This window comes from Panicum virgatum, chromosome 2K (assembly GCF_016808335.1).
Source record: "Panicum virgatum strain AP13 chromosome 2K, P.virgatum_v5, whole genome shotgun sequence".
NCBI classification, from domain to species: Eukaryota; Viridiplantae; Streptophyta; class Magnoliopsida; order Poales; family Poaceae; genus Panicum; species Panicum virgatum.
The window spans coordinates 45041-71814 of record NC_053137.1 but is presented as its reverse complement, the minus strand read 5'-3'; the positions used below and the strand labels follow the sequence as shown (position 1 = coordinate 71814).

At 44.1% G+C, this 26774-nt stretch overlaps 3 protein-coding genes and 1 long non-coding RNA gene across 6 annotated transcripts; 1 reads left to right on the top strand and 3 right to left on the bottom strand.

Annotated features, from left to right (window-relative positions):
• Positions 1–3260: 3260 nt before the first annotated feature.
• Positions 3261–6490, bottom strand: LOC120659687. 2 transcript variants are annotated; one of them, XR_005669141.1, is made up of 3 exons: positions 6361–6490; positions 4361–4442; positions 3261–4249 (listed from the first exon to the last, which is right to left on the bottom strand). It is a non-coding gene; the product is annotated as an uncharacterized LOC120659687 (long non-coding RNA). The 2 variants fall into 2 exon arrangements; XR_005669139.1 differs by having other exon boundaries at positions 3261–4442.
• LOC120659679 (probable proline transporter 2) lies at positions 6318–10416 on the top strand. Its single transcript, XM_039937896.1, has 8 exons — positions 6318–6864; positions 7418–7598; positions 7898–8122; positions 8250–8344; positions 8691–8880; positions 9021–9145; positions 9225–9440; positions 9587–10416. Exons 1-8 carry the CDS (start codon positions 6853–6855, stop codon positions 9965–9967), a joined length of 1425 nt encoding a protein of 474 aa, XP_039793830.1. The 5' UTR covers positions 6318–6852; the 3' UTR covers positions 9968–10416.
• A 2743-nt stretch (positions 10417–13159) lies between these two features.
• On the bottom strand, positions 13160–18489 carry LOC120659669. Of its 2 annotated transcripts, none has more exons than XR_005669135.1 (5): positions 18106–18475; positions 17900–18015; positions 15001–16606; positions 13709–14833; positions 13160–13636 (listed from the first exon to the last, which is right to left on the bottom strand). XR_005669135.1 is itself a non-coding variant. In XM_039937882.1 (5 exons), the coding sequence occupies exons 1-5, from the start codon at positions 18370–18372 to the stop codon at positions 13439–13441; spliced, it is 1950 nt and encodes a 649-aa protein (XP_039793816.1). In that variant the 5' UTR covers positions 18373–18489; the 3' UTR covers positions 13175–13438. The 2 variants fall into 2 exon arrangements, 1 of the variants encoding a protein (XP_039793816.1); XM_039937882.1 differs by having other exon boundaries at positions 13175–13636; positions 15001–15244; positions 18106–18489.
• Positions 18490–22557: 4068 nt separating this feature from the next.
• Positions 22558–25994, bottom strand: LOC120659659 (sulfoquinovosyl transferase SQD2-like). The gene is made up of 9 exons (XM_039937874.1): positions 25352–25994; positions 25143–25260; positions 24982–25055; positions 24420–24475; positions 24260–24343; positions 24098–24185; positions 23887–23964; positions 23497–23553; positions 22558–23373 (listed from the first exon to the last, which is right to left on the bottom strand). The coding sequence occupies exons 1-9, from the start codon at positions 25753–25755 to the stop codon at positions 22857–22859; spliced, it is 1476 nt and encodes a 491-aa protein (XP_039793808.1). The 5' UTR covers positions 25756–25994; the 3' UTR covers positions 22558–22856.
• Positions 25995–26774: the final 780 nt, after the last annotated feature.

Below are 26774 nucleotides of genomic sequence, written 5' to 3'. Positions count from 1 at the left end.
AAATCCGGTAGTCCGTCAAATGTCCTCGGGACAACCCAAATCATCCACGTACACTTGAATCTCAACCATACATTAGGATTGCATCCACGAAGGGAGAGCATCAACAATCCTTATATTTTTACATAAATACTGAAAGGTACAGATTATTACAAACCGGTAGTTTGAAACAAACTAAAGTGCAGGTTACACAATTCTAAGAGTTTAAAGCAAACAAGCCAGTAAGCGGTAATTAAACATAACATCTACGACTCATACTAAGTATTTGGAGACCTTTCAAATACTTAGTTCTTCGGGTACTCCTCTTTAGTAGATGGTTGTTGCAGTTCTGAAAAAAACACAAAAATAGAACCTTGAGTATGAAGATACTCAGGAAGATTGACCCGAATAACCAAAATAAAACTGCAAGGAGTATGAGGACTTTTTAGTGGACTGGCTGGCTCGACAATTTTGTATAAAGCTTACTAATGGTAAGTCCTTATTTTGTGATTTTACTCCAATTTAATAATTACTTAACATCTAGGTGATAAAAATATTTTTCATAACAAGAAGCACTAAACATCCAATGATATTACTTTTAAGGAAAATCATCACAAATATCTTTCTTAACTATGATGCTCAAGCAATTATCAAGTGCATTCATAATCGAGAATTGCGGCGATCCGGACCGATTTATATCCTGCAGGAGATACCTAATCACCAGTCATGTACAGCTCCGGGGACTGTACGTAACAACCTTTCAATCAGTCGTACCCAAGGACCGGAAGCAAAGTTACCAGGCGCACCCCCACATGGGACCCTACATCTTGCCTGATCTACAATGTGAGTTTCAGTCTACGCCCTTGCCTTTCTCCCACTCGCCAAGCACGGATATAAATCATTTCCAATCCAAGAGTCAACTAATCTACCGGATTTGCTGGTTCCCAATGGCAGTAAGCAACTAGGTAGTATCACTTAATCAAAGGTTAAACAACGAACGGTCCTTAACAAAATAATTCCAATGGGCAGAACTGCTTCACTAGCTTCTGTCCATAACATTAAAGATAAACTATTCCCTTGATCAAAGCGAGAACCAGATTAACCTTAGTTAATTAAGTAAATAGGTTACTACAAAGTAACAATTAAGCATCGCTAAGCATAAGACATTACTAATAAGTTTGAGAAGGTGGCAAAGATGTCCTATCAAAGAAGGATAGATTATGCATGAGAGAAATGGATTGCAATCAACTCCTAGAACTAATGCGCAATCATGAAATAAACCAATTTTTGATGATTGCATAATAGTTGTAAAAAGCATAGGTATAAATGCACCGGGGCTTGCCTTGGGTCCCTGCTAAGTTAGTATCTTCAGGAATCCCTTCAACAACAGGAACAAGCTCAAGAATTTCTTGGATCTCCTGGGGATCTTCAGATAACTCCACAAACTCTACTTCAGGTGCTTCAAGTTGTACGGTAAGATGCAAGTCAATGTTAGTATGCAAAACTTTTAATAAAAGAAGATTGTACAACTTATCTCAAGATAACGTTGTAAGTCGACACTATTCTACCCAAAAAAAAAGCTTAACCCACTATTTCTTAATTACTAACCTATCCTAAGCATTTTTCTTTTATTAAAGAAAAGGGTTTCATAATTAATTTCTAACTCAAAACCTAATTCCTATGAATTATAAAGCATTTGTGATTAAATAAAGCATCATTCAAAATTTTATGCCTTTTATAATTATTAAGTACTTATTTAAATACCTTACCTACAAGGCATAGAAATAAATACTCAATACTATTATTATTTTCCCTAGGGTTTAAGACTTTTAATGCATAAAAGAAAATAAAAAAACTAATAAAATTGGTTTGACTATTTTTGGACATTTCTACAAATTATAAGGAATTATGGAAGAAAACAAAATTTAAATTTAATTCTAGTAAAATCTAAACAAGTTTACCAGAAAACTCCTCCAACTTCTCACCCTTCTCCACTTAACCCTTGCTTTCTTCCACTCAGCCCCCACTCTTTTCTTTTCTTCTTCCCCTAACTCCTTTCCCCTTCCTCTGTTTTACCAGACGCACAGGCAGGGCGGCAGCTCCTAGCTCGCCGGCGGCGAGCTTGCCGCGCAACCAAGCCGGCCTGCGCATAGGGTCCGCCCCAAGCCCCCATGCACACAACCCCCCAAAGCACCTCCAAACCGCACGTTTAGCCCCAGAAACCGACACAGGCGACGACCACGGACGGCGCACGGTGGCCGGCCGCGCCGAGGCCCCACAGCCCTGACCAACCGCCGAGGCACAAGAAAATACCTCCCACGAACGCTCCCAGACCCCCAAACTGTCCCTGGAGGCGCCGGAGCACGGAGCCCCACGGCAACCCCTAAGACCGCGAAATGGCCACGGCGGCGCACGCGCATTCCGGCTGTCCCAGCCATGGACGGCACGGAAACACCCACCAACACATACTATGAAGCCCATAAACGCCAAGAACCACCCAGACATGACCCCAAACAACCAGCACCTAGGACTCCCCGACGCTCTCACCTTCACTGAACGGCGGCGACCCGAGGTTGAAGACGATTTTGGACCCTAAGGTGCGGTGAAGGACTTGGCTCGGGAAGGGTTCGAACGGATTGCTAGTGATCCTGGGAGGGCGTGTGCGCGAGGAATCAAACCAAGATCATGCGAGGGTGACGAATTTTTGCGAAGAACGGAGAGCTCGGTTTGGGAAGCAGAATGGCGGGAGGATGACGATGAACCTCCCCTGGCGGTATATCTTTGAAATTTTACCGTGATCCCTTCACCACGTCATGGCTGCCTGATTGCTTGTGGATCCCCTGCATACTTGACGCGTGGACACCTGCTCACCACGCCGCCCGCCGCCGTGGTCACATTCTTCGTCGTGCTCTTCCACCGGTACTCCGTGTCCGTGGCGGCGCGCCGGCCCGTCGCGCCGGTGGAGTACCCCATGCACCCCTCCGAGGTCGTCTACCAGAAGATTTCCGCCGTCCGCCGCGGCTAACAAGTACCAGCTCTTACCTTGTTGCTTTGTCTTGTAATTACTACTCTATTTTTTTCCCCCAATCGGAACACAACAGCGCAAGATCTGCGCTTTCCGCACAAATCAAGTTAGTTAGAAGCTCCTCCAGTTTCAGTTCCACGGTTCCTAATCAAGTATTCAAGTTGTAGCACTGATGCTGCTTAGTCAGTGTGCTTGTGTACTTATGTCTTGATTGTCAGCTCTAGGGGACAAACATGAGCATTTTTTTTTTGCTCGTTACTAATGCTCGCCAAAAATTGGTTGAAATTTGACATGACTTTGTATCATATACATTCATATTTGCTCAAGAAGTTAATAGCACTTCTCCACTACATATCGTATATATGCTGGGGTCATGCGACAACAGATTTGGTATTCTTTTCCCTCTCCTAGCTCCTGGATGGAACATTGAAGCCTGATGCATGTGCATATTTCAGCTCCCATAGACGGACGGATACTAGACCCATAAATACTCCAAACTGTGGTTCATCATCATAGTTTTGCCCTGCATTTCAGCTCCAAGATCGATTTGATGATGTAGGTCCCCTTCAAGTTGCCAACACAGTGGAGCAAAAATCAAAGTGACCTGCATTTCATATTTCTGGATAGAGGCAAAAAAACAAGGGCTGCATGCTTTCGGTTACCCAAAGCGACATTGACTTTGCATTATGAGTATCATATAATTTGCTTTTTTTATATTTTGGGAGCTACTATATGAGTCTATGACTATTAGATATACTAGTGCTGCTTTCAGTTAGGAACTACAAACTGGAATATGGAATCCAGGACTGCCTTTTGCCTTTCCTTTTCCTTTCTGGGAAAATTTCTCCGGGGTTGAAAGTCTCCGCATCTGAATTCCAGGTTGGTTGTGAAGGGCATTTTCGCATCCACTAGAGATTAGGTGAGTTACTGGATTGCCTTTAGTTAGGAATTATGATAATCATGGTTTGGAATCAGATGCTGCTAGCTATTAGTGGACCAGAGATATATGTATAATGTTGGTGTATATTCTAATGTCAGCTGAGTGTGGTCATCATTAATTATTGGTGTTTTGACAAGTTTTAGTCATCATATTGCCTCTATTGGGGGGAAGAAATAAAAATTGATGCTATTCTCTTACCTTTTGGATGGTGATGAGTTTTTGTACGTCATGTATCTCCAGAAAGATGCAAGGCCCGCCTTACAATGCTGCTTTGGCCCTTGTTATCATAATCACATTGAGGCTCCAACCTGCAAGTTGCAGTGTTGGTTTGCAAGTAGTGTAGTGCAGTGGGCATCTGAAGTGAATCGAATAATCCGAGCATGGATGATTGCTAGCTGCACCCTCATTGGAATACATACATGGCAATCGAATTGGTGACGGCAGCCTCATCTCATCTGGACTCAGGAGCACTCCGAATCAATTTCATCTGAAGAAACGGACCTGCACAGGTGCACAGGAGACTTGTTCGTTTCAATTTCACCCTGTTATCGTATTTTCCTTTGTGACCTCTGAAGCGAAGCCGGTTGTCTAGAAAAAAAAAGGAGAAACACACAACTTCTCATCTTCACCTTTTGCATGCTATATTTGTGTTGTATACACCGACTTGGATAGCTGGATGTGTGTGTGTGTGTGTGTGTGTGTGTTTCTAATTAAAGGGGATGAGAGTATTTTAAATTTTATTATGCTCAAACATCTGGAATCTTTGCTGACTTGGGTATGCAAAGACTAGCTGGTGAGCCATACTAAGTAGCAGCAGTTGCAAAGCAAATACGTAGGAAATATCCCTCCAATAATGTTTGCTTTTGGTCTTTCCGGAACGGAAGTAGTATGTAGCGATGAATGGATGGACGAAACTGAAGGAGTAGAAAATGACCCGGCCGTAGCTCATGATATTTCTCTCTCCTTGAATTGTATAGGGGTACTACCGGTAGCGTAGATAGATGCCATGCCTCCATCCCTGTTGCAGCATCCAATATCTTTTCTTCTTCTTCTTCAGTTTGACGATATTTTAGGTACTAGTAGTGGCCTTCTCCCCACCTCTCTCTTTCTCCCTCTGTTCGATTCTTTTCAGAAAAGAAGAGGAGAGGAAAACTATGAACCTTTGGTTCTGTTTAGGACGGAGACATACATCTTGTAGAAAACTTTTTATCTGCATGTCAACCTGTCTAATATCAATCGGTCTATCCATCTATCTATCTACATATTTACATATAATTAATATATATACTACTAGATATATCTGTATGTTTGCTGTGTCGTATTGTACATGCATGCACACATGGTGTTTGGTGGCAGTGGCGGAGCCAGAATTTTGTAGTTGGGTATTCCCACTTTCTAAAAAATCCAATAAAAATACAAGTTCAGAATATCGACAATTAAAGATACAAGCTCATTTTTTGGATCTTACTTCATATTCAACAATGAACTAGTTCATATACTAGGTGAACAACCTATAGTTAGTTAAGTCTAGTGCTGATTTGTAAAGATTGTAATTGTTCAGTCCCAAATTTGATCATAAGTCTGCTCTTAAGTTTGCTCTGATGGGTAAAGGAGCATTTAAATGTTCAAACTACACATAATTAGCTAAAAATACACAGCTTCTTCTATCAAAATTTGGTACCTATAGCTTGTTCAGATAAGCTGCAATATATGATTGCCACAGACTGAACCATATTATCTCAGGGTAATCAATAGATGGCGTCATGATGCCTGAAGCCTCGGCATGTTCTACCGCGGATGCAGCCACATCGCCGTCCCTGGCAGCCTTGCCTCAGGCTCCGTAACCCTAATGCATTGCTAGCTTACGGCGGCTGGTCCCTCCCCTTCACCCTAAGCACTGACTACATGCAGCTATCTGCATCCTTGCAACTGGGTTTTGGTTTTTGGGAACCAGGACGCGGTTGTACAAGAACGTGCGTGAGATGGATTGAATTGATACATGGACAGAGAGAGGATTTGTGGGCGATAGGACCTCTAAAGATCGTATTTGGCTGATTTCTAACCTAGAGAACAGAGAATATAACCTAATATAAGTTATACATATATACATACTTCAAATGTACATGATTGTTTGGGGAAAAAGTTGGGTATTCCTAGGAATACCCAGGCATCCACCTAGCTCCGCCCATGTTTGGTGGTCGGGGCCCAAGAGGCAGTGAGTGAGCAGCGGAGGAGACGGGGAAGAAACAAAAAGAAAGGCTTTGCGTGCGTGTGTGGTTGGGGAATTCGGCAAGCAAAGCAAAGCAATTCTTTTTTTTTCCTAAAAAAATCAAATAATAAATAGAGCGAAGGAAAGAAATGCATCGCGCGCAACGGAATGAGAAATCGGATCGGAGGGAGAGGCCGAGCTGAGACTGACAGTTTATGACATGGGTTGTTTTCTTTTTGGTTGCAAGAATCGGTTGCAACGAACTTCCATCCTTGCTTGTTTCACCTTCGTCTTCCTCCTCCTGCAGTCCCCCCTCCCTGCCCGGCTTGTAGCGCGCTCGGGCTCTCTATAAATAAAGAAATAAATATCAGGGGCCCCGCGGTCGCCATTATGCCCCCTCCTCTTCTTCCTCCCTGTGGCTGCTGCAATTTCTTTTCCCCACCCACCAGCTCCTCCCGTCCCCTCCCCTCCCCTGATTATCTTACATCTTAGGAGGAGGAGGAGGAGGAGGAGGAGGAGGAGGAGCAGCAGGAGGAGGAGGAGGAAAGTAGTGGTCAGGCGAAAGGCCTTTGGTGGCCGCCAGGAGGGAATAATCAATCAATCCATCGCTGCACTTGGGGTTCTCCAACAAATTCATCCTCCAGACCATCAACCAATTTGACCGGAAAGAAGATTGGATTGGATTCCCACAGAGCCAAAGCAATGGATGTCAACGTGAGTCCGCCTTCCTTTTTCGCCTCCTTTCCCTATCAATTCAATTACTGCTAGTGCTGATTGTTAATGCTTCGCACTCACCTGCATACTCCTACTTATGAGGCTGAGAGCTGCTGCTCTCATGATTCAATGCTCTGCTTACTTACTTTGACCTGACCCATCGTCTCTCTCTCTCTCTCTCTCTCTCTCTCTCTCTCTCTCTCTCTCTCAATAGTCTAGACCCGTCACACTCTGCTCCGGATGGCCTCCCAATTATACATGCATACAGTCAGTGTCTGCTTTGTGCTGTCTTGTGTTGTGTTCCACATGGCATACAGTATAGCATAACATATACTATATAGATTAGGCACCACAAGTAAGATCGCACTTGATTCCCTAATTGATTGATTGGTGCACCCATCATTTCATTCAATGTTCTCACCACTTTGGCGATAACAACGTGTCCGTCATTTTTTATTTCCCCCCCTCGATTATATACGAAAATGATGCTACTTTTGGGGAGCCATCGCATCACCGTGTTGGTGCCGCGGCGGCTTCGTCCTCCTTTTTATAGGCTCCCTCCCCTTCCTCTTCGTCATCGTCGTGCACCACCCCGGAGACAGAGGACCTGCAATTCGACGACGGCCACCACGAGAGGGCGCCGCTCCTGCTGCCCACCAAGATCATGGACGCCGCCGACGAGAAGGGCGAGAGGCCCGACCTCTCCGAGGATACGGCCCACCAGATTAGCGTTGGTACGCAACATGCATAGCCGCCATTTCTTTCTTTCTTTCTTTCTTTCTTTCTTTCTTTCTTCAACCATTAACTGCACGCATGCCTGTCACCCTGTTATGAGTATTACAAGCAAGCAAGCAAGCAAACTGATGATGTAATCGCCTTATTTTTCTTCAACCGTTAATTGCTCGTCCATGAATTAAATTCTTCTGCTAAAAATCAAGTTCTGATCTTTCGTTCAATTTCAAAATTGCTGACTGCATTCAGATAAATTTACATTATGCATGGCTAAATCCTGCAAGAATTCTGCCATTTTCAGATCCCTGGTATCAAGTTGGGTTCGTCCTCATAACCGGGGTCAACAGCGCATATGTGCTTGGATACTCTGGCTCTGTAATGGTCCCTTTAGGCTGGATTGCCGGGACATGTGGCCTCCTCCTAGCTGCTGCCATATCCATGTATGCTAATGCGCTTCTTGCACGACTCCATGAAGTTGGTGGCAAACGCCATATCAGATACAGAGATCTTGCTGGGCACATATATGGTTAGTAGTGTTTACTTCAGCAACTAACTTCTTTTAAGCCTACTTGCATTAAAATTGTGTTATTCTCAAGTTATTGGAATTACCTCCTATTCTAGTAGAATTTATTTTTCTTATCTTTCAACTACAGGAAGAAAAATTTATGGACTCACATGGGCTCTGCAATACGTTAATCTTTTCATGATCAACACAGGTTTTATCATCTTAGCTGGGCAAGCTCTGAAGGTATTCGCAAAAATAACCACTGATACTACCTGTTTTTTTTTTCAAATAAACACTCTTCTTTCCATGACTCCATCGTACCATATTTGCTTGGCCCTACTGTTTATTGATCCTGTGTCTAGATTAGAGTTTTTTTTCTGGATTTCCATCTTTTGGTTTTCCTTCCATTAGATCAGTCCATTTGTTGATGGCATGCTTTACACAGGTGGCACTGTAGCTCAAGAAAATGTTATTAGTGTCAGCAATCACTTAGATCTGTTGTCATAGATAAATCATTGAAGTTAACTTTGATTTAAATATATAAATATTTCCCTCCAAAACTTATTTGCCATCTCCCCTATGCATGCAGGCAACATATGCACTCTTTAGGGATGATGGAGCTCTAAAGCTTCCTTACTGCATTGCAATATCAGGATTCGTCTGTGCTCTTTTTGCCTTTGGAATTCCTTATCTATCTGCCCTCAGGGTTTGGTTGGGGTTCTCCACACTTTTCAGCCTTATCTATATTGTCATAGCGTTTGTGCTATCACTGAGAGATGGTATTATCCTTGGCACCATATTAAGCTGCCTTGCCAACTTTGATACCATCATTTCATATGCATTTCTGTTTATTATACCAATATATGATGGTGGGCATATGTTTACTAAGACATTCTGTTTCATTACTGATATTTCATAGGAATGGCCGCGCCTGCAAGGGATTATAGTATTCCCGGATCACACGGAATTCGAATCTTCACTACAATAGGTGCTGTAGCAGACCTTGTGTTTGCTTACAACACTGGAATGCTGCCTGAAATTCAAGTGAGTCCAAGCAAGCATTGTCGAGTACTATTATTTGCAAGGACATCACCATTCACCATATGTGCTGAATATATTGCAGGCAACCATAAGGCCTCCTGTGGTCAAGAACATGGAGAAAGCTTTGTGGTTCCAGTTCACTGTTGGCTCGTTGCCTCTGTACGCCGTAACCTTTATGGGTTACTGGGCTTATGGTTCCTCAACATCAAGTTATCTACTGAACAACGTCAAGGGCCCGGTCTGGATAAAAGCCACTGCAAATATGTCGGCCTTTCTTCAGACCGTCATAGCGTTACACGTAAGTCACTTTCTTTGTGTTCTTCTAGTCCAAACTGCAGTATTTAGGTCACTGAAATATTTGTGTAGCATTGTGGCTCGTTTGTCTCAAACATAGCTACCGATATTAGGTCACTAACTCGATTTTTATGCACATGTATTTCCCAGATATTTGCGAGCCCAATGTATGAGTTTTTGGACACAAAGTATGGAAGTGGGCGTGGCGGTCCTTTTGCATTCCACAACTTGGTGTTCAGAGTAGTTGTCAGAGGAGGCTACCTGACGGTGAACACGTTGGTGGCAGCGGTGCTCCCGTTCCTTGGTGACTTCATGAGCCTGACGGGCGCCCTCAGCACCTTCCCCCTGACGTTCGTTCTTGCAAATCACATGTACCTGATGGTGAAGGGCCATAAGTTGTCTGCCATCCAGAAATCCTGGCACTGGCTGAATCTAATTGGGTTCAGCGGATTGGCTGTTGCAGCCGCGGTCGCGGCAATAAGGCTTATCATGCTTGATTCTACCACCTACCACTTCTTCGCTGATCTTTGAGGCCAGGTTTAGTTTCTCGGTCTGGTGGCGATTTGGAGCATTGGCTTGATAGGTCAGTTGAAAGATTTAAAAAAATTTTTGTTTCGTTTTGGGTGGGCTGGGGAAGATATGGTAATAGAAACGGTGAATTCAAGCAATAAAATGAAGACCACAGATGCGCATGCAAGATTTGGTTGTTCAGATTCGGTATGCAGAGAATATGTTTGGTGTGCATTGCGCACGGACAAGTGGAGAACTGAACTATATATGTTGGTATTGGTATACTGACGAACTAAGACACTGGAAGAATAATGTAGTAGTAGGTTCGTAATAAGTACTAGTTGTAATTTCAGGCCTTATTACAGCCCAGGATTATTAGTTGAAATGAAGGGTTATGATGTCAAAAGTACTAATAGGGGAGAACTAATGGACAGTTTGGTTGGTATGAGCATCTCATGTCTTTAGCATTATTCGTGGATTTAATTGCTGAGCTGAGCGATCGTTTGCACCCCTCTGAAACACAGCTTGTCCCCCAGCTAGCTTGTGCGGTTGGAAATCGACGCCACAGGTCCGACTCATTCCTCCCAAGTGGCCATAGATGAGGGCAATGAACTCCACTGCACCAGGGAGCGTGGCGATATGGCACCACCATTGGAAACAAACGCTCTCATATTTTTATAAGATATATGTACAGTATATACACTTTTTTTTAGAAACACAGTACGTCGCCTACTACTGAAAGCACAAACGCCGTTAAATTCTAGAAAATTCGCTCCCACGGGGAGTCGAACCCATGATACTGAGGTTTTTGTAACCACTAAAGTATATACACTATATTTTTATACTGTATATACACTATATTTTTATAAAATCACTTTTAGCATTATACTAAAGTCTATACTAATAATTACTAATCAATACATATAATATCCGTAGCAAAATAAGGATATATTTTAGGATTAGAATTCGGTCAAGACAATTGGGTTCCGGATCGTCTCATGCCACCATTTGTCCCACTCCCCTCATCAATGCCACCACCCGTCCGTCACTCACTGACTCTAGGTATAATTAATTGATAACCAAACCGAAATACCTGATTAGGTCACTAGATCGGTTCGTGTAAGTGTAATTCGGTTATAGGCCTCAGGTAACCGAATTAGCCTAACCGTCCAAAATTGGGGTCCAATAAAGCAATAATAGGCGGCCCAGCACAATAACAGCCACCGGCCCATCCCTACCCAACTAATCCTAAGCTCCCTCCCTCCAACCCTATTCGTTCCTCACTCCCACCGCCGGCCAGTGGCAGCCCTCGCCTAACACCACCCCCTCACCCCCCCCCCCCCCCCGGCAATCAGGGAAACCAAATGATCGATTCGGTTCAGGTAAGGCCTTGTTTAATTTTTTAGATGTAAAATTTTTGAAGCATATGAAGCACACATTTGAAGTATAAATGTAGACTAATAACAAAACAAATTACAAATTCTGTCTGTAAATCACGAGACGAGTTTATTAAACCTAATTAATCCGTTATTAGTAAATATTTACTGTAGCATCACATTGTCAAATCATGATGCAATTAAGTTAAAAAAATTCGTCTCACATTTTACACGAACTATGCAATTAATTTTTTATTTTATCTATATTTTAGTGTGAATTGACTGATGTGGCGGAGGGAAGGAGGAGGAAGGGTGGGCATGGTCCACGCGGCCGGCGGCATCTGCTCGGTTCATGTCGGGAGAAGAAATTCTCGCCGGGCCGGGCCGGGCCGGGCCGCCTCCTCGTGTGGTCTTGGGCCGAGATGTACATGGCTTGCTCTAGAACGCCGGACGGCGTCTCCGTTTTTCTTCGATCTCGAATTGCGCTTGGCGCCCCCAGGCTGGGCACAAACCCAGGTAGCCCCTAAACCCGGGCTCAGTCAAGAGTGGCATCTGAATCTCGCTGCAATCCCTCCTGCGCAGGTGGAGAAAAAGGGGCCAAATCTCATTGGCCGACCTAATATGTTGGCTCCACTACCCGAAACTATTCCCCTTAATCCTCCAAGCCAATCAATGCCCCATACCCTTATCATGGTCAGTCTCATCTTTAGTGACTCCCGTGGTAAGGGGTCGAGGGAAGTGGTGTGGTGGGCCCCCTCACTTTTTTTTGTAAAGACAGGACCAACGAGAAATTCTTTTGCATTTTTTGAAGAAATCTTTTGAAGATGTCTCTTCTAGTAAGAATAGAGATGTCTCATCTAGTAAGAATACACTTATTGGTGATCCTCCCTCTGTGACTGCTATTCCTAGACTATCAGAAAGTAGACTATCCTAAGATTCGGGTTGCGATCCTCAAGGAAATAAGCTTGAATCTAAAAAGACTATTAGAGTGGGGAAACTTATAGCTACCTGCTCTTTCATTGAAATGAACGAATTACTGCCAGTAATCTGAGAATTCATTGGTTCAAGGTGATGACACACCGCCTTTTGGCTTGGTTCAAGCCAGCTTTCCAGCTATCCAATTACCGTGAGAGCTCTTGGACTGTTAGACCAAGTAAAGGTATTTGTCCCTTCCCCTTACGAGCCTGTGGGTGAAAGTGCCCCTCCAATTGCACAAGTCTCTCCAGTCCCAACAAGGGAAAATCAATCCAGTTAGCCAATTTTGGAAAGCTTTTTAAAGTAAAGTGCATTACTAAATAAAGTTCTCTTTCGGCCGTTGAGCAAGAGCAAGTATTCAAGCAGGAGTAGAAAACTTCGATGCATTGGAAGTTCGTTCTTCTACTTGCGAGTTCTGTTACAGCAATTGGGAGTACCCTTTTCACCGCAAGTTCTCTTACATTTAGTAAGCCAGCGGTGAGGGTGCCAACTCTCATGCCAAAAACCACACGAATTTGTGCGGAGGCGAGAGATCTCATGCATCCCAGCGGGATCGATCCAGATCGAGACGCCGTCGTCCCGTCCCGGCGGGGCGCGCAGAACTCGTCGCTGTCAACGGAGATATTTTTGGCCAAAAATTTTTTGGATCTAAACAAAGACCGAACTCCCAGGCTGACCCTCTAGAATAGTTGTCCACGCCAAGCTTTGATGAGATCTTTGCTCTCCTCCAACGCCAAAACAAGTTAATTAGCTAGAGATTACGCTGTCTGAATATTAAACATCATGCGTGCCTCGTAAAGACACGAAAGTGTGGGCGTGCCTCGTAAGGAATGAAAATGTCCTTAATAATGCGTACTAGATATTTTGAGACTAAAGATGCATAAAACAAACGGCTAAAATAACTTCAGGGGTTCACATAAGTTTGACAAAACGAAGCACAGTACGAACTAATTACACTTGCCAACCAGATAAGCCTGCTGACTGGGTTAGAAACGGCTGCTCAGAGCATCAAATCACCAAATCCCTGAAAACCTATTTACCAATTACCATGGTGATGCAGCTGTTGCTCAAAATATTACGACGTTCAATACCAGCAAGCTAGCCAAAAACACCCCCTTCTCTTGTGCCAAACTGTTGCAAACTAAATTTTCTGGCAATGCTGTACATCACAGTCAGTGCTTGTATCATCATGTTCTGAAAATGATTCATGAGAATCATCCCCGCTTGAAACTTCATCCTTGGAGTACAGCTCCACAACTCCAATCCCACTTCCAAATGCAACAACACAAGATGTACCAAAATCTTTGCCCTCAGGGTCAGCATCAGCATGCTTGTTCACCTATCAAACAGAATAATAAGCCACAAGACAAGAAGATAAAATCAAGTTGATCGCCACCACCAGGTGTCTTACATTATTAGAGAGATATATACTTTCTGGCATGACCACAGGGAGAATGTTAGCTAACTGAGGATTGCTTGCAGGTGGTGCCGAAGCCATGAGCCTCATTAGCGTTTCCCTTGCACTTCTCTCGACTAACGAATCTGCTTCTGGCAGCAGAGGCTTCAAGCTAGGAAGCAGGGGAACTGCTGAGGATATTGAAGGACCACAACTCACCAGATATGCCTGCCCTGCAGAACACACATCAATGACTGGGACATGCACAATTGGATCAGACATCAATGGCGTGAACGTTGGAACCTGCGAACCATGTAGGGGAATAAGTGGTGAAGTGGGAAGTGGCAGGTGAAGTAAAGGATCATGCAGTATCGATGGAAGATTAAGGGAAGGGAGATCAGCTGTATCCAGATTTGGAGACACTTCTGAACAAGGTTGCTGCTCATTTGCTACCAGAGAACTCAAAGATGGTAGGGGTAATGGATCTACAGATGTAGCTGGCAGATGCAGAGGGGAAACAGTGTATTGCAGTGATGATGGGCATGGCGGGCACCAGCAATAGTAAGGCTTAAACTGCTTCTCCAAAGAAACCTCAGGTGGCGGACAAGTGCCAAGAGAGTAGATAGATGGCAACAAGGGAAATGAAGGCAAGTCCAACGGAACTGAGGTAACGTTTCTTGAACAATCTGCATCGCACTTCTCATTGGTAGAATCAGGGTTCATACTGCCTGATGTTAAATGATTTGCGTCAAGGGGGGCAATTGATGGGCTTGACCATTCTGCACGACGCTTCAATTTCTCTCTCCCGACAACCCTTGAACATGAAGCCCTTGGCACACCATCTTTAAAAGTGCCAGATCTGGGACTTAAGCTGGTTTGATAGACAGAGCTTGACTTCGTTGCATTACTTACGGAGGCATGAAACCTGGAAGTCTTGGAAACAGCTGATTGGAGCTGCAAATATTGATCATGCGGTCTTGATGGACCCAGAAAGTCATCAAGTGATCCCAACGATTTAGCATCACCAATACTTGATGCGAGAAGATAAGCATGTAAATGACTGGCAAAAGCATCAAGTCGAGAATTGGAAATGCCAGTCAGATCAGAGAGTGTTGGTCTCCCGTCCAAAAGGCCTTTCATCTGCGCACACAAAAACAAAGGAACAAGAATCCTAATCAGTGCGTGCATATGGACAAAATCATTTTCTGTACCATGAAGATATAATACTTTGGTTCCAGTAGTTTCTACCAGGAAGCCATAACTTCAGCAAATCGCAGTTAAGATCAAGGTTCTACATTTAGACAAACCTTTGAAAGAAGTTCCATTCCATGTTCCTTTGACTTCTCAGCACACCAGTAGTAAAATACTTTAGATTCTGAAATTCTGACTAGGAAAGAGCGCCCAGAATTATCAGCTGATATTTCTTCAATCACAGCTTCCAAGCATTCAAAGCTGTTGCTCAAGAGAGCTAGTTGCTCTGAATAACCATCATCACCAACAAAGGTAAGGCACATGCTAGATGATGGCAGAAGACCAAGCTTCAGCTTCCCTCTGCACAAAGGAAATGAGCATTCATGAGATCCATGAACAATTTTTCACCAAATGGTATATTGTTTGTTCTAATAAAAGCATAGACAGGACAGCTGCTATGGTAAAAGAAAAGAAAAATATTTTGAACCACAGATCAGAAGAGATACTTCAATAGAAAGAAAATAAGTTAATAGAAAAGAGGAGCCTGTTCACTCATATTACATACGCAAGCATTAATATACACCACAGCCACTAGTAACTTAGTAAGGAAAAGTAAATAAACTAATTTTGTCATCTGTGAAACTTAATGACTCAGACCAGGAAATTCGATATAAGTAAAAGTAAAGCCTCACTGTAACTAATAAGGTGCCATTACATACATCTATGTAAGAAAAGAGTAACCTTGTTAAATGTTAAGGACCTCATAAAGTGGTAAAACATTGTCTTGAGGCCCAAGCTCACTAATTTATCAAAATAAAAACCCAGATGCTATTGCAAATTCTTAACTTTTGGCACCATTACATAGGCAATAAATCTATGCTCCTCCAAAAGAAGTGTGCATGCCTCACTTGAGAGAATCCCTTTGAATACATCAAAACACATTGTTTGAGAACCTGTTCCGTACAATAGCAGCAGATCTGCCTTTTCACTGGAAGGAGTTGTAAAAATCTAGGAGCCTTCTTGTTCAGCATTTTATTTTTCACGTGAGCTCATGGCCAAATATACCTCGTAGGTAATAAGTGTGAGACCTTCCATAGACGTAACCTAGATATATAAAATAAATAAGGGCCACTAAATTCTGATTTTGCTTCTACATGAGCAAAACAACATATTTTGTAATTATGAAGAGTCCCAAAAAGAAAAATGGTGAAGTACAAAAAAACTACCAAGGGCAGTTACTACCAATAATCCCCATTAGGACTAAACCCAACAAATACGACGTGAAAGATTGAACAAAAAAGGTTCCAAAAGAAAAGGGACACAAGGACTACCATAACAGAGAGTAAAACAAAAGCACAGTTGTGAAAGAATGTTTTACAGATGAAGAAGTTGGCAAGCGAAGTATTTGGTTATAGAATGAGCACCGATGTGGGCACAAATACATCTATTCAAGATGAACAAAGCACTAAATTATTGCACAAACTAATGATGCTAGATCATGTCCTGCAACAGCAAAACGTTAAGATGGTAACTGCAGAACAACTTTGCAGCCAGCCATTAAAATATAGCAGTCATAATTAGGGATCCTGTTGATCAGTCTCACCAAACAGTGCAGTACATGATTACTCATTATCAATGCAGGTAACAAATATTGCAAGGCCATGAAAGAAACTACCTTCTCTTTCCTCATATATCAGAGATTATGACACACGCCCAAATTACCTACAAATGAAAAGATAAATTTATTTGGCAGGATGAACAGTGCCATCACTAATAAGATGAATTATGTAACCCCAGAATCAACAAGCACATCATTCTAAGTCAGGCGCAATAGTTGGAACAAACATGTCTTCTAGAAAGTAACTAGGTGGCGTGAAGTAGAGAAAGGCACCACATACTACTAATAAAAAACAAAAGAGGGTCAACGAAACATTGAAGTTGTAGTAAATACAGATTACTGAAGCACAGGACAAGACCTGCATGATCCACAGGTCAAACTGGAAAAAGGATGGAAAGGCCAGAAAACAAGCAAGGAGGAAATGAGAACAAATAATGAGCAGAGAAGAACAGAAATTATTGTTGAGTGTTGTACATGGCAGTCCTCCAACATTTTATTGTATCATATCATGGCTTCAGTACTTGCAGATTGACATACCTAACTGAACGCATTTATCATGAAATCTAATAGTATGATAATGGTTGCACTAATATGTTTCCATGCAATTAAAAAAAACACAATCATATAGACCTGCGACCATTATCACAACATCGTATAGATGCAGTGCCATGCTAATTTCCTGAAAGTACAAGCAGAGAGACAACACTTGGTAACTATGGAAGGACATATTGGTCAACAACAATTTCATTAAATGCGAAATTTATAAGATTCAGTGTATTAACTGTAATGAACAACAAATTTCAGTGCCTTTACATGATGTCACATGCTAGGTTGAGTGATATTTTTAAGAACAAATTAGCTGTTTCGAAAGTAAAATATGTTAGTTTAGGATCCTATGAGCAGCAATACAACTTTCTGAAGCAATTATAAGAAGAATCAGGATGTATTCATGCTCAACTGGTGCAAATATTTCAGGGCAACCTCCAAAAGGAACCAATCTAAAGAGCACAAACATGCTACCTACATGTGGCAAGAACAGACGTATGTTTAGCATCGTGGGGTGCACACGGTTAGTTATGAGTGTTAGTTAACAGATTGGCTCTTTAAGATGGTGGTGAGAGTAGGTCAAAGTGCACCCATGAACGCAGCAGTACAGCAGAAGGAGCTGACTAACATGTACATGTACATAATATGTAAAGGCTAGCTGCAACCAAGAAGCATATACACGTCGAGAAGCAAGGACGTTGGTAAACTATGCGAGATGCGAATGGTAAGTTGAAACGTCAAGGATGCAATGAGCGAGATCTTAAGACAAGAGAACCAGGCGCTGCGATCTTAAGTCAACCCGCGTCCTTGTGTACTAGATGAAGCGAGAAAAGGATTGAGTGGCTACCAACCTAATGGATGTTGGGCAGAGGAGGGCGCCGTCCCTCTGAACCTTGCCAACGCGCAGGGAGACGAGGGGAACGCAGAGGCATCGCGCGAGCATGCCGACTTCCGACACCTCGAAGTGCTGCGCCAACGAAGCGAAGCGAGCAAAATCAACCGAAGAAGGAATGAATCCGTAAACCCTAAGCATCCGAGGTAGCAGGCTTTAATTTACCTGCGCGAGGTGCGCGATGAAACGGTCGTCGGCGGCGGTGCAGGAGACGTTGAGGGTGAGGAGCGGCCTGAGGCGCTCGTCGGCGCGGCAAGCCCCCATGAGCTGCTGGCGTAGAGGAGGCGGCGGAGCACCCGACGACGGATCGTCGCGTTCCGATGGTGAAGTCTCCGGTTCGTCGCGTTCCGATCTGGAGGTCCCCGGCTCGTCGGCTTCGGGGAAGGGACGGGATCCGGGCTCGGGCTCCTCTCTGGTGGGCGGCGGATCCATAGGTAGGGGAAGGGGAAGGCGGAAGCTAGGGTTGGGTTGCGGGGAGCCTTGCCTGCCTGGGAGCGGAGCGAATTGGGGATTGATTGATTGGGGGATTGGTTGGCTGGCTGGCTGCCTGCCTGCCAGGGGAGGAGGGAATGGTGTCTTGCTGAGATGGTCCCACTCCCGACGGAGATACGCCAAGATCCGGATGCAGATATTTTCCCTTCCTTCACCCTTGTCTTGTTTTGTTTTATTTTATTTTCTTTAAAAATTATATTATATCTATCATTTGCACCGTGGAGACCAAGAGCTCGGAGCCGGACGCTCCCCGAGTGCGGAGAGAGAAAATCCGACGCGGGACATGAATTGAGTGTTTTTTTTTTTTGCACTGTCTTCATCCATTCTGCTCGGTAGCTCCAGTAGCCTCCAGCTCAACAGTATTTTTCTTTCACACCATTCCAGCACCAGCTTCCAGCCACCAATCAGCCAACAATATTTTTCTCTTACATCATTTCAGCCACCAGCTCCAGCTCCAGCCCAGCGAACAGAATGATTGCACGTGAGTCCCGCTATGGTCCCCAAAACTTGTGGGCATCGCTAGCAACAAACCGACCTGCTTTAGGAACATGCACGAGGAGCAACAGGGATGTCGTGCAGCAGCAGTCTAGCCCACAAGCACCACGGTCCCCAACGATGCTCCAGCCCGAATGAACAAATTCTTCGGCCCGTAAGCAACAATCACCCCATTGCCACACCCTCCAGTGTATCTCTCTTCATGCTCTATACACATATATTACTATCAACTCAACAATTATTTTGCTTCATATTTCTAAGTGGACGTGACGTAGAGCCCAGTTTACCTAGTTGTATCAATGGGTCATGTAATTCTCTCAATGTAAGGTATCTCAGTATCTGTTTGGAACAAAGAAATGTCTATTATCTTATTATTTGGCCAACAAACGGAGCCTCCGCATTCGCTCTCAAGAGTTAGAAATTCTCACGTTAATCGGAGAAAATAAAAAAATTTAAATTACCCACCACTATCATTATAATAAAATTAGTTAAAAATACCTCTATACGTAATTAGAGTTAACCCACAATTGCGAATTCAGTTAACCCACCATTGCGAATTCATACGAGGAGAATCCATACAAGGAGAACAGATTGACGTCATCATCACATTTTCATAAATGAGACACATTTACTTTTTTTTAAAAAAAAACATCTAAACAAAACTCATACTTGGAGAATAGGTTGACTTCATAAAAGCAATATGTAGGACTCGCCGCCGGAGTTCCAGAACTTGTCTCTGTGGTCTCACCTCGCCGGATATCTATGACTCGCCGCCGGAGTTCTAGAACTTCCTCTACGATCTCTACACTTCGCCGGAGATCTTCAAAGCATTGAACACCAGATTGCTCGAAGCTCTCGGCCTCTCCATGCATTGCGGCGTTAGCGTCACAAACCCCACTACAAAGGTACTCTCATGCTTGCATGTTCGTCCATAAGTCATCATGAATATACAGGAATGAGTTAAGTAATAAAATTTATTAAGCAAAACATCTTTGTTGATGAAACTCTCATATTCAGTGAACGATGTATGCAAGGGGCATCAGCCAGAGTAGCTACAATTAATTATAGCGGGCAGCAACAGAGGTGACGCTACATATTTTTTGTTTTAACTGTATAGTAGGCAGATTGATTAATGCTACATGTTTGTCCTTTAGTTGTTAGATCACTCGATAAGCTATTATCACACTTCCATACAAATTTCTTTCATGAATAATCTTTGCAAAACAAATTATTAAAATATCATGTCTTTTCATCTAATATGAATTTGCAGCTAATATATATGGTTTCTTTTCAGATAGGGCATTGACGATATAGGACATACAAAAAATTAAGTGATCTTACAATTAAAGGACAAATGTGGAGCATTGAAGTGAAAGTTATCAGAGTTTGAGATTCAATTAACAATGCAACTGATGAACTTATAAGCGTGGATATGATTTTAATGGATGAACATGTAATTTTTTTATCAATTTCTTTTTGTTTGTATATATTATCCTAATTTTACTTAATTATTGTATCTTTGAACATAATGATACAATCAATGCTACTATATGGGAGGGTCTACTAAATACTTACAGGCCACAAATAAATGAGGGTTCTATACATTTTTTTAGTAACTTCAAAGTAGAAGAATCCATTATGTACCGTCCATTGAGCAATGAAAAAAAAATAGTTTTTACATATAATACAATGGTTAAGGAAGTGAATGAGCCATCAAAATAAATTCAAGTGTACATCAAATTTCAGTGGTGAAAAAGTTAGGGTAATATTATGGGGAGACCTAGCACATTATATAAGTGAAGATTTAACTGAAAATCAGAGGGTTATTATTATTACATCGACAATGGTTGAAAGTTTTAAGTTCCAAGCTAATTCCAAACAAATTAAAATTTAAAAATTACACTTAAAAATATACTAATTCATATTAATATATCCACACTCAAAACATCAAAATTAGTTTGTACTCAAAGCTTAAAAAGCACAAAGTTAAACACATAAAATAAAGGTTGTAACATTATATAATATCTTGCCGCGCAAATGTGCGGGTGGCCCACCTAGTTATAAACAAAAATAAAAGGAAAGCAAGAATGAGACGTGGCTGTAGTGGGAAAACAAAAAAATACACAAAAAAATACAATGCAAGAATGTGATATGGCTGTAGTGGGAAAACAAAGAAATATAGAAATAATACAATGACGTCTTAGCGCTCTGGTGGCTGACTCAGCGCCAACCCCATATAGAATACGATGACGTGGTGTCATGTTGGACATGAAAAATCGTACTCACACTATGGGCTTGTTTGGAGAAATAACCAAGAGCTATTTTGAAGGCTATTCTTTAGCCTATGTAAATAGCCCTACATCCAGATAGCTCTAGAGCTGTTTGAATCCCTTGGCTATTTTGTCTTCCTAATTATTGAGCTCCCACTACCCTGGATCCAACGATTCTGCTTACCCTGGATCCAACGATTCTGCTCTACTGTGCCGTTCTGCCCTCTTTTCTCGCTCCATAGCCGAACACTCCTAGCTGCCTCCGTCTCGAACTCGCGGTCCTCGATGCCGACGGGCGGCCACCGCTCCATGACGTCCCTCCGGCTGCATGCCGCGTGGGCTCGCCTCCTTCTCGCCGCAGTAGGCCTCCTCCGCCTCGGGCTTGCGCCGAGGACCGCGGCCTGCGCCTCGCCGCCTCTGCGGCTGTGGGAGGCGGCGCAGGTTGGGGAAGGCAGCGGCACTGGCGCGAGTGTCTGGCAGGGCACGACTGGGGGAGGTGGTCGTGGAGGGGGGGGGGGACTTCGCGGGTGGAGAGAGGTGCGCGCGGATGGGGGAGGAGGGATAGCCCACCGACGGCGCTGGGAGGGAGGAGACACCCCCACCACCGGCGAGATCCTGAGCGCCGCGTCGTGGTCGTGCTCCTCCTTCGGCTCAAGCTGCTCGCCATGGAGGACGTCGGCGTCGGCTCGGCCGAATGCGAGGACGCGGGGCTGGCGACGTCGGTGGGAGGCGGCGGGTCGGATCAAGTGGGGGCCGCAGAGGCCGCGAGCGCCATGGCCAAGGGCTCCCTGGCTGGGAGCCACCATGGCCAACGGTGTAGAGGCCGCGAGTGGGTTCGACGCAGGACGGGGGGGGGGGGGGGGGCAGGCGTCAGCGTGGGTTGGGCGGCGGCGCTAGCATGTGGGTGAGGCGGCGACGCTGGCGTGGCGAGGTGGCCGCGCAGGCGAGCGGGGCTGCGATAGGGGGCGGTGGTGGCACAAGTGGGGGGGAGATGGGATCCAGTGCGCGTGGGGGAGAGAGAAAAGACAACTTTTTCTGTGAGGTCCACTCAAAATAGCCCAAATAGCACCTCTTGAGGGGAATAGTTTTTTGGGTGGGCTATTTGAAAATAGTCCACAAATAGCCCTCCTGTTTGGCTCCCCTCCCCTAGGGCTATTTGGAGTGGACTAAAAAAATAACCCATGGATCCAAACAGGCCTATAATTGAGGCTGCTAAAATGAACCTTTTACATTCTTAATTAATTAGAGTCCAGTGCTAGCACCAAACTTGACAATTGAGCACCTCGTATCCGTTGACCGCAAACCGAGACTATTCATGTTTTCACACACAAACACGCGTACGGAGGGCCGGGGCCGGATCTGAGAGGTAGTCATGTTTCCAAACAGGTAGGGAGACAGACATAATACCAATTCTACCAAAGAATAGATAGTAGGATGCAAATGCAACGTCGTAAGAGAATAAGTAGTGCACGCATATGTACGATTTACAATCTACTAGTCCTAAACCAAATAACGACTGATCATCCATTCTTCAGTGTACTGGAACCCTAAACTTGAGCTTCCTTCCCTTCAATGTTGTTGAGCATCACGCATCCAATCAATCCACACCGCAGAAGCAGATGCACTGACCCAATATGCTCCAGAATGCTTCCTCTTCATCTATGATTGCTTCGCGACGGTGTTGCCAGCCCCAGGCATCGTCGGCCTCAACAGCCTCCGGACCACCCATTGGACAGGCCTCAGCAGCTGTGCCCTCTTCTTGCGCCAGAACCAGATGGCAGCGCTGTACTGCTCATTCCGGATCTTCCTCGTCGCTGCTCGCCAGTCAAACTTCTCCATCTCCTTCCTGGCAGCCCTCCCCATCATCTCTCGCAACTCCTCGCATGACAAGAGACGCTCGATCTTGCTAACACAGTCATCAACATCCCCTGGTGTGTACAGAAAGCTGGTCTTCCCCTCCTGATCTTCTGGTATAATATCAGGTATTCCTCCAGCTCGAGCGCCAACTACCGGAACTCCTGATGACATGGCCTCAAGCACCACAAACCCGAGCGTCTCTGACTCCGAAGGCATCACAAACACATCCCCACTGGCATATGCCTGCGATAGCTCTTCCCCTTGCAACGTACCCGTGAACACTGCAGGCATACCTGAGAACATCTGCTCAAGCTCAGCCCTGCACAGAAAGATGATGAGAAAGAATCACATTTCCCTTCTGCCATCTTCATAATAACTGACGAGACTAACTACTTCTTTGGTTCTTATCAAAGCATAAGGCCCGGAGGATAACAATGCCAACCTGAATGGGCCATCTCCAATAAACGCAATTCTTGATCCTGGAAGTCGATCCATGACTCTGCACGATATCAAACCTCAATTCAGCAGTAATGACAATTGGCAATCACTGGATAGGCCACCCTGGAAGATAAAACAATGAAAAATCTTCTGCGAGTAGAAAACCAAGAGTAATGCCAAGAAAACATTATGGTTAAGTAAGCACATAGAGCAACTATAACCTGAAAAAAGCTAATCAGATTTGTAGAACAAGCTTTTGCACAATTGCTGTGTTCAACAATTTGTGAACCTGTATCTTGTTCTTGACGACCCAGGTAAAAATTGCTGTAAACTGAATAATGCACCATCCAGCTTGTACAGTAGCATTAAAAAGTTATACACATCATGAGCTCACCTCTTAAGAAAATCCAAACTTTTCTCCACTCCTAAGCGTCCAACATACAATATTAGTGGCTTCTCTGGTTCACCATTACTGCTTGAAACGAAAAACACAACATGGAAGCACCACGTTGAGGCATATGTAAGAAAAAAATTGCTAATTGCAATAACCAGTCAAACATTAAAATGCAAAGATATAGAGTGAAGAGAAAAACGAAAACGCATACGTCAGCCTTGAACGCATTTCCTTATTTCGGAAGCGAGGATGGAAGCTTTCTGAATCAACACCCTTGTTCCAAAGGCGTATCTTATTGGCTGGAAACACGAACCACCTGAGAGATGGTAGAAGTAAAAGAATATGAAACTACAGACAGAGTGGTTAAGTAAACCTGCTGTAACACGGGCAGCTTGAAGATCCCTGCCGATCGCAACCGACGGTACCAGTGTGAGATCTGCAGCTCGGTGCAAGAATTCTACAAGTGGGAAACATACCATCAGTTGACTAATCATGCAAATAATGTATTCCTAGAGAAAACGACTGAAACTTACTAATGATTAGCCACATGGGCTTGACAAGCCAGCTGAACGTATATCTTGGTATATAACTGCCATAATCAAAAGAATCAGTTTTCCATGCAGCCATTCATGTGAAACCATGATGCTACGATACGATTCAAATAGGTGTCATCCACAGGATGTCAATAAATCCACATACAGTTTTTCAAGGAGCCTAGGATTACGTTGGTCTGTAGGTTTGAGACAAGATGACTCTGTTCTCTTCAAGTTGTCATTCTTTTGGTTATGAAATGTTCACATGCCTTTTTTTCCCCTTTTTATTTGTCATATTAGTGGTTCTCAACAATGAATGAAGATAGAGACCTTTTCAATTCTCGTGCAGAATAGCTAAGCTAAGAACAGAGACACTCAAGTTCTCTCAGTTATGAAAAGTTCACAGTTTTTTTTCTCAAATTGATGGTTCGACAGTGAACAAAAACGATGGGATGGGGGCAGCAGCATGCCAAGCAACTGCTAGTGGTGACTGGCGCACAAAATGTAACTGTGTCCCCCCTAGTTATACTTTTCCCTTTGCCATTATAAAATAGAAACTCACATTGGAACATGGGTGTGGTATGACATTACTAGAGGGACGCAGAGCAATTTTGCGATAATTAGCGCGCCAAATACCTGTAGTGGACAAAACAAGCAGGAAGCAGGTGAGCTAGAATGTATATATAGTGACTAATAATGCAGTATGTAGTAGAAAGAAATTACCATAATCCCAGGGGAAGAGGCATGAATAATGTCAGGTTTGAATCTAGCAACTTCTCCGATGATTCGAGGGCTCAGCGCCAGCGAGAGCGGAACCTTTTGATACCAGGGGCAAGGGAAGCTGCAAGCAAGCAAGAAGGGTACTCTCTCCCCTATTAGTGGTGATAATATGAGCATAATGAGGGATTGGGGGCAGGGATAGAGGAACGGACCTCCAGGATCCAATCAGCTTGGCTCCGTGGAATTCTTGAGGCACGCCCTCGTGCGTGGTGACCACAATCACCTCGTCGCCCATCTCCCGGAGGTACTTGATGAAGTTCTGGAAGCGGTTCTTGTAGCCGGAGACGTAGGCGAAGGGCGAGGGCTCGACGAAGAGGGCGATGCGGCGGGGCCTGGACTCGGGCGCGGGCTGGTCGTCGCGGGCGGGCTCAGGCTCCAGGTCCGGATCGGGCATCCAGACGGAGGACGATGCAGCGGCGCACACAAGGGGGCGGGGCATGCTTCTTCTTAATCTTAGGGGATACCGCCGGGAAGAGCAGGAGGTGGAGGAGGCGGAGGGAAAGGCCCTGGTAGGAAGAGAAGGAGGCGGCCTGGGCACCACGGCGGCGGCCGCCATGCTTGGTGTTCAGGGCCTGGGAGTGGGAGGGGACAGGTGGTGGCTGGCTCAAGTGCTAGTAGTTGAGTGAGCCGCCCACCCCCCAACACAGGTAGGCACGACGCACCACTACGCCGCCGCCATGGCCATGCGCCAGAGGAATGGGGATGGAATCCAACAAGAGGAGGAGCTGGAGCATCGAAAACTCAAAGAGCATATTCGTTTTGCCGGGATTAGCAGATGCTATGCTAGCCAGGATCATCTCATTCTCGTCCCAATCTGAGTGAGATTTGGTAGTTTTCGCGCGGTCCACGTGGCAGCAGCGAGCAACCTTATCTGCGTCCGACCAATCAGCGTTTCCAGCATGCTCCGTTCAAAAAGAAAAAAAAAAGAGCATTTCCAGCATGCTGGCGCCACGTCAGCTCTTCAAGATGCCATTTTGCCATTGCTGGGTGCTGGGCCACGGGTGGGATTGACAATTGATCCGATGAAGTGCGGTGGAGCAACCAAACTGGGCCATAGGCTAGTGGATGAATTTATACCCATAGCCGCTGCATACTTAATTACTTATTGGGTGCCGAGCACCCACTGTATTAGCTCAAAGAACTCAGCACATGTAAAATATACAATATATGCATATATGATCTTAACAAAACAATAGTCCAACAACGGGAAAAGACAAAATTTTATTCAATTCAACTTCAGTATAGTCCACTAAGGTTGAAATCCAAAATTCATCTTATATATAGTTTATGATACATGAACAATTAGTAAACATAAAAGTACTAGAAAATGATACGAAATAAGAATCTTTTACCTGTATATCTTTATAAAAGTTGGTGCCATTTGCATGTCCATAAAAAGTTTAGTTGCACTTGTGTATTCTCGTATTTTTTTATGTGACCTGTGTGCCCTTTCATCCATGTTCTGTTAGAAGTTAACAGTAAAAAAACCTGACAGGTAGGATCCAGTAGTAAAAAAAGACCATATTACTGAGTGGTGGCCCCTTTACTTTTTCCTCCTCCCCAATCGAGTCGAGC